The sequence below is a fragment of the Cebidichthys violaceus genome, unplaced genomic scaffold (genome assembly GCF_023349555.1).
Source record: "Cebidichthys violaceus isolate CVI_PGR_0920_01 unplaced genomic scaffold, fCebVio1.0.p SCAF_4, whole genome shotgun sequence".
Lineage (NCBI taxonomy): Eukaryota > Metazoa > Chordata > Actinopteri > Perciformes > Stichaeidae > Cebidichthys > Cebidichthys violaceus.
This window is the reverse complement of record NW_027176594.1, coordinates 15,506,727-15,513,469: the sequence shown is the minus strand read 5'-3', so window position 1 is coordinate 15,513,469 and position 6,743 is coordinate 15,506,727. Positions and strand designations below refer to the sequence as shown.

The 6,743-nt window shown below is 42.5% G+C and overlaps 2 protein-coding genes across 5 annotated transcripts in view; both read right to left on the bottom strand.

Annotated features, from left to right (window-relative positions):
* Positions 1-447: 447 nt before the first annotated feature.
* On the bottom strand, positions 448-3,544 carry LOC137885176 (uncharacterized). Its single transcript, XM_068727333.1, has 4 exons — positions 3,324-3,544; positions 1,733-2,168; positions 943-1,076; positions 448-623 (listed from the first exon to the last, which is right to left on the bottom strand). Exons 1-4 carry the CDS (start codon positions 3,451-3,453, stop codon positions 448-450), a joined length of 876 nt encoding a protein of 291 aa, XP_068583434.1. The 5' UTR covers positions 3,454-3,544.
* A 735-nt stretch (positions 3,545-4,279) lies between these two features.
* The window catches only part of rab11fip4b (RAB11 family interacting protein 4 (class II) b), a 52,765-nt gene continuing 50,301 nt past the window's right edge, over positions 4,280-6,743 (bottom strand). For all 4 annotated transcript variants that reach the window (XM_068726737.1, XM_068726738.1, XM_068726739.1 and 1 more), the window contains one exon: positions 4,280-6,672. In XM_068726737.1, coding sequence (XP_068582838.1) covers positions 6,553-6,672 — 120 coding nt within the window. In that variant the 3' untranslated portion in view covers positions 4,280-6,552. The remainder of the gene's footprint in view (positions 6,673-6,743) is intronic.

Sequence of the window (6,743 nt, the reverse complement as noted above, 5' to 3'; positions counted from 1 at the left end):
CCCTCTTCAGCAACAACAGTCACTGAAGTGGTACAACAGCAACGTATGGCAGTCTATCTAAAATCATTCCTTAAGATCACAACAGCCTAACAAATGAATATGTTGCAATATAAAATCTGAATATAAAACATAAAATAAAAGCTACATTTAAAAAAAACAACCTGAACTAAGTGCCACTCTGCAAAACCTAACGACAGCATAATTATTTGATTTTGAAGCTTTGCATTGACGCTAACCTAAAAGAGAACATTTAATTTCCGTCCACTAGTGATTCAAATGAGGTAAAATAAGACGGATCCTGACCAAACAAATATTCTAAGCAGGATCCCCAAATCTGTACAATGCCGACGCGGGCGAACTAGATTCACAGAGGAACTCCTCGGCTTCTTTTTCTGCGCACGCGAACACCAATTTCTACCAAACCTCTCACACGACAGTACGTCTGGCTTACTCGTCGGCGTCCGCGAACTGGTCTCGCTCGGTGGGGGTGCTGTAGCAGCGCCACTGGACGGGGAACCGGTGGTGCACGGCCGGGCTGTAACCGGCCGTCACCGGCGGGTTGACGGTGTCTGTTTGCTGAAGCGTCAAATTCCGCAAAGAAAAGTGGATCACATCTTGTGGACCTGGAGGAGGGCACAGAAGACCAGTCAAACATCTGCAGTGGTTCCACTTTGGGTACACAGACTAAACGGAAGTTTTAAAATCAATTCATTATTATTGTTTTGGGGCCGAAACTATTACAAATGTACATTTTGTGTCTGAATTATGTTTTTGTCTCATAGTCATTATTGAAGGAAAGAAGAAAGACATCAACATAACAGGTGACTGTGTGTGTATATACTAACGAGTATATGAATGAAAGACATTTTGTGGCATCAGCATATGGTGTACATGCAGTGCTGTGGAGGCAGAAATTGTAATATTTAGAAGTTTTCTCTTTACCGTAGGGTTCGACGCCGTAGCAGTTCTTATCCCAGTCAGTCAGTGTGACCTCCATGATCTCCTTTTCCCAGTCCTCCTCCTCTCGCGGTGGCATCAGTGGGAGCGGAGGCTCCTTTAGACAGACTGCCGTGTTTCTAGAAAAGCCACCAAGGGAAATTAGACACATTTTTGTTTTTACATATATGATTTTTGATGATCTAATGCTGTGTGTGACTGTATGTGTATCATATTAAAATCTAAAATACATATTTTTTTTGTCTTACCTGTAGTGCTGTTTATCAGTCTAGATTATTTTGGTGGGAGTTGCCGGGTTTTGGAGATATCGGTCGTAGAGATGTCTGCCTTCTCTCAAATAAAGTGGAACTATATGGCACTTAAAGCGGCAAAACAATACATTTGAAAAACTCAACTCAAGATAATCCAGAGACCTTGTTGTGAGCCAAACTAAGCAACTCACACAACAAAACTATCTAGATTGATAAACAGCCCTACAGGTAAGAGGAAAAATGTGTATTTCTGATTTTGGGGGGAACTGTCCCTTTAAGTAAGTAGAAATCAACCCCAAAAAAACGGTGAGGTTGCATTCTTCGTATCCCTGTTTGCGGTCACATTTTTACATCACCCGTCTGACGGAACAGATGCATCTCCATTGTAACCGATCCAATCGTCTACACCAGCCTTCCTTCAACTAACAACTAACGGCCGTCGTTCAAGTCATATAGGGGAGATTCGACTGACAGGTGTGAGCATCCACGCCTGAACGATGTATTCAAAAAGGTGGGTGGCGTACCTCTTAGGTTTGAATCTCTCCCTTCTCCTCTGGTTCTTGGCCGTTGCTGACAGGATGATTTGTGGTGTGATTCGTTCAGAACTACAGGGCGATGCAGCAGCGTCCCCCTTCACAGAGATTCCACCAGGACTGGCCGCACTGCGGACCCCGCCAGCTGCTGAGGCCTCAGTGACGGCTGAAGCTTTGCCTCTCTGTTTCCCGAGTGTTCTTGGGGGCGCTGCCTTTGTGCTCGTGCCTTTGTACCAATGGTTAACGTCACCATTAACCACGCACGGTGGTTTGGCACCTTTCACCGTGCCGGCCGGCCAGCCATTGTGAGCACCGGCTCCATTAACCACACCCGTGCCCGGGACCTGATCGTTGGCTCTGCAGGTGCTGTGACGCGTTCCTCCTCTTCTACCATCATAGTTCATACCGTTATGAGGCATCGCGACACCTGTAATAAATGCACAAAGTGTTTGATGTCAGGGGAAAGGATGAAAAAAAAATACAACTCGACAATAATCAAAAACCCACCCTCAAATGAATTAATATTGAACATTTTAAAACTGTTTTAGATATTCGTGGAAATATTACATTTGGTAACTATTGGATGCATTGGCAAGGAATTTGGTACATTCATGATCCCCAGAGGATGAATCCTAATGACTTTGGTGATACCCCTGACCCTGAAAAATGACAAAATAATAAAACGGATGGCCTTGAAAAGCTACAGAGAAGAGCAGTGGGAGGATTAATGTTGGACGTCCAGGGGTCATGGAAGCAAAATTCATTTTCTGCTCCACCATGAATGTTTGATGGCTTGCACTTAAGAATATCCCCACGGCTTGGATTTCTTTTTAAATTTGGGCCTTTTTCTTCTTTCTTTTTTTTTTTTTTTTTACAGCTTTTGCAAATTAGCTACCTCTTTTTTACAAAAATAAGTCTGATACACATATCTTTATTTTTTTGGTGTGAATTAGGATATGTACGTTTATAAATTGACATAATTGTGAAGCTGGCCCTGAGGCATTGTATGACTACAGTATTAATCCCCCTAAATGAATCGCCTGTAAAAGTTATTGATTTAATCTTACATTAAGTTTATATTGTCTTTTCCCCCTCTACTGGCGCTGGATTTGCTTTAGTAATTCCTTGAAAACTTCAGTTTGATACAACAAAACGTGAGTAATCCATGCTCCCTTTAAAATCAATCTAGCTCATACACTCGGTAATGTTTAACGCTACTCCCAAGATGTTAATTTAATTTTTCACACCATCGTTTTAAACGCTTCGTCAAAGATAGCAGCTCCTTTCAGAAACATTTTAAGCTAGCTAGCTTACGTTACTTTGGCTCTGTAACGTTACCTGTTGACTCAAAGCTAGCTACCTGTAGCAAGCTAACTCATTAGCTAACTTAGCCTTGTGATTGACCGCTATCGTCTTGTCGGCTGTTGACAGTTACCGTCCTCAGCATGTGGGGGGGGGGGGGGGGGCGCGCAACGATCCAGCTAACAAAATACAGCTACGGGAACTTCCCAGTTAAGCTTTTAATGTGAAGCCAATCCCATAATGTAAGCAGCGTTAAACCCTAACTGTAGCTACCTCTTACCTGTGTTGTAGCCTGAGGCAAACCTCCCCGGTGTGGCGCACGGTGCGGGAATGGGACGAGGGAAACGATACGCCGATAGGTGTCTCCAGAAAACCATGTAGTATTTGCAGAGTTGGGTTTGTAGAGTCATTTTAAAATGTTTAAAAGATAACCTACAATCTGGTTCCAGTATCCCAATCCCAGCCCCTGTAGGCTTAAACGGTTATTCGGTTATACAGTTGAGTTAGTTTGTTAGTTCCTTAGCAGAGGACGATGGCAGTGACAAGTTCGCTTTTTCCGGGACGTTGTTGGTCAAACAGCGACCCCTTGCGGCAGAAAAAGGAACGTCTCAAACAATGAATGAACACTTCTCTGCTCCCCATCAGCTCTTACTAACACTCAAATTTGCGCCACATCAAAAATATACATATCTATGAAATGTATAGCATTTGTTTTCCTTTACAGCATCATCTGTGAAGTAGCAACAAGCTGAAATATTTTTTTCTTCTATTTTCCTAATAATTAGACAAAGGAATAAACAGATTTTGATATCAAATAACAATTTTAGACTGGGTTTAAGCTTGGCACCAATCACACGTGGGTGTAATATTGGGGTACATACTTTGTTCTGCTGTTCATATGTTTTTCTTTGGCTGAATACTATAGATACCAAGATAAATCCATCCCTCCCTTAAAATGTCATTCAACTCCCGTCGTGTTGCTTCTTCGGATGTTTAAATATATATCTGATGCAACCAGCTTTCAATAAACAAGTGATTGTAAATTCTGAGATCAGATACCTGGATAACAATCTTAATGTCAGCTGAAAATGTTTTTATTTACAGCTCAGGATGCACAACACAATCAGCAGCATACACTGTCAGTGGAGAACAAGGAATTTTTTGTTTTAGAAATGATACAAATGGAAATATGGAGACATAAACGTAATATAAAACAAGAAATTTCATGAGACAGCCTCACTGCCAAAGCCATTTTTATTGCTGTTTACAGTGACTACATCGCATTAGATAGCCCTAATAATTAAAAATGTAAGCGCTACAAAAAAAGGGTTTGTGGCAAATTGTACAGCTTAATGTACTGCTTATTTTTTTTTTTAATCTAGATATGGTATGAGCAGCTATAGAGTAAAAAGATTTGTGAAGCAAAACAAGACACAAATCAGCAGGTATTGGTAAATAAGTTAATATTGCTCATAATGCTCACCATTTGTTTAAGTTAGGAAGACAGTTTACAACCATATAAAAGCCATTTTAAAGCAGATTGAAAAGCAATTGACTTACCAGGGACTAACAAAGAACTGAGACCTGAAACATGACATTCTGGACTGCATTATAAAATCATCACATTGACAAAATATTCCCAAGACGCTAACCTGGCCTGCGCGCCATACAAAGCGCTGTGCTGTACCGCTTTTCTAATAGGAAACCGAAAAGCAACACGCCGGTTCCTTCTTGATAAAACTGTAGAAAATAGTTTATATAGTATCAATCTGAAAAAAGAGTGGTGAGTGGCACATGAATACAAAGTATCACTATATAATTACAACATTTACAAGTCAAGGAAATATGTCAGACGTAGACATAGAACGTACCTTGGAAAAAACTAAGTGAATCTATAGCGACGTCGTCTTGAAAAATGTCCTCAAAAAGGCACAGACAGAAGAAAAGGGTGAACCATGCAAAAGGAAACTTTTTTTTTGTGCAAGGAAGCAAAACTCAAGTTTAATAATTACATAATACAGCAGATTGTAATTGTTTCCCTTCCCATGAACGATGCCCTCTTCATTACAGTACCGAATACCGTACCTGTGTGTTACGACGTATCTTAGAACCATTACAGTGACTCACAAGTCAAAAGGCCGTTTTCGGCCTCACAGAAAGTGAAATATCCAGTTGTACATTCATGATATTTACAGTATCAAGAGAGTTTCAGAGGGCTTTTAAAAACAATCTGCAACCTGTAGGCTTCAATGAGATTGCCAATTCCAGTTTGTTTGTACCAAAAAGTGAGTCTCCTGTGCTGCTCACGTACAATATCTGAGTTGATTTCACTGAGCGTGGAGAGTTGATTCGGTGACCCGTGTGACAACGGCCACCAGTCACCACACACCCTGTACATTCATATCCTTACATTTCTGTGCAACGTCATCGGGTCTACTGCTAGCAACGATGTACTTTTCATATGTTTTCACCCCAAAGCCAATGCATTGCTAGCAAATAGCAGCCATGGAAGTTACGGTTCAAAGACACTCCTCGGTCGCAGCTTCTGCTCCTTAAAGTGACGCTCTAAAAAGGGCCACTTCACGGTGAAAAAGATTCACTATCGGACTGATTGACACTGCTCACTGGAAGACATGTTCTCAAGAATTAACAAAGACAAATTCACCTTCAATTAACCATCACGACTTCACTTAAAACCCTTCTTCGCTTGCATGTGCGGCCCACCGCCTGGCGCCCCACATCCTCCGCTTCCCTCGTCGTCGTAGGGGCTCTTATTGTTTTCTCCCTCTGACCACTTCTGACACTTTTCTCTATCCTCTCTTAAAACGCGCCGGTCCGAATTAAATGTCAACATGCGTTCTTCAGAGAACGCCTACGTGACAGGGGAGAAGAGACGGGCAGCTTACAGATCAGGCGCCACTGGTCTGGTCTGCCTTCATGCCTCTAAAGGGTCTGGTTTCACTGTATTTTACTAAGACATCCTATCAAACGGTGTATCTGTGGACAATACAGCTAGTATTACACCAGGATACAGGTCTGTCACATTGTTCCAGTTGTCATGCCAAGGTGCATGTGTCCGGTGTACTACATCGGGCGACTCTGTCGATCCTCAAAGTGTGTTTAGCGAAGGATGTTCCAGTGGAGAAGTCACCTGTTTAGTCACATGAGATCAGAAGTTGTTGACAGTAACTACAGTTCACAGAATAGACAGCGGATAAAAACAGAGCAGGGTAGAAGAGTCACAGTAGCATTGACCTGCAGTCAGGGAGCGATCCCTGGTTGAGAAATAAAACTCCCTTTAGTTCAGCGCAGAATCCCATTCGAGAGGTTCTCTTCCCGCCGCCAACAGCAGGTGGCGACACGTGTTTATTTATATGTTCCAGTTTCTCGGCCTGGCTCTGGTTCCCTCTGCTCTCCTGTACAGGTTCCTGACTCGGGTTGCAGGTTCTGTCCAAACAACTGGAATGATCCCCCCCCCCCCCCCGATTCTCATTCCAGTTGAGTCACTGCTATTCACCCTTGATCTCCAGGATGGAGGGGTTGTGGTCCAGGATGGACAGGATGATTTTGTCCATGTACTGTCGCAGACGTATGTTGATTTCCTCCTGCTCCTTCAGGGCCTCCATCAACTGTAAGAGAGACGTTTGTGAAACACATTGTCATTTCAGTTCACCAACACGTATTGCATACACAAGAGTCT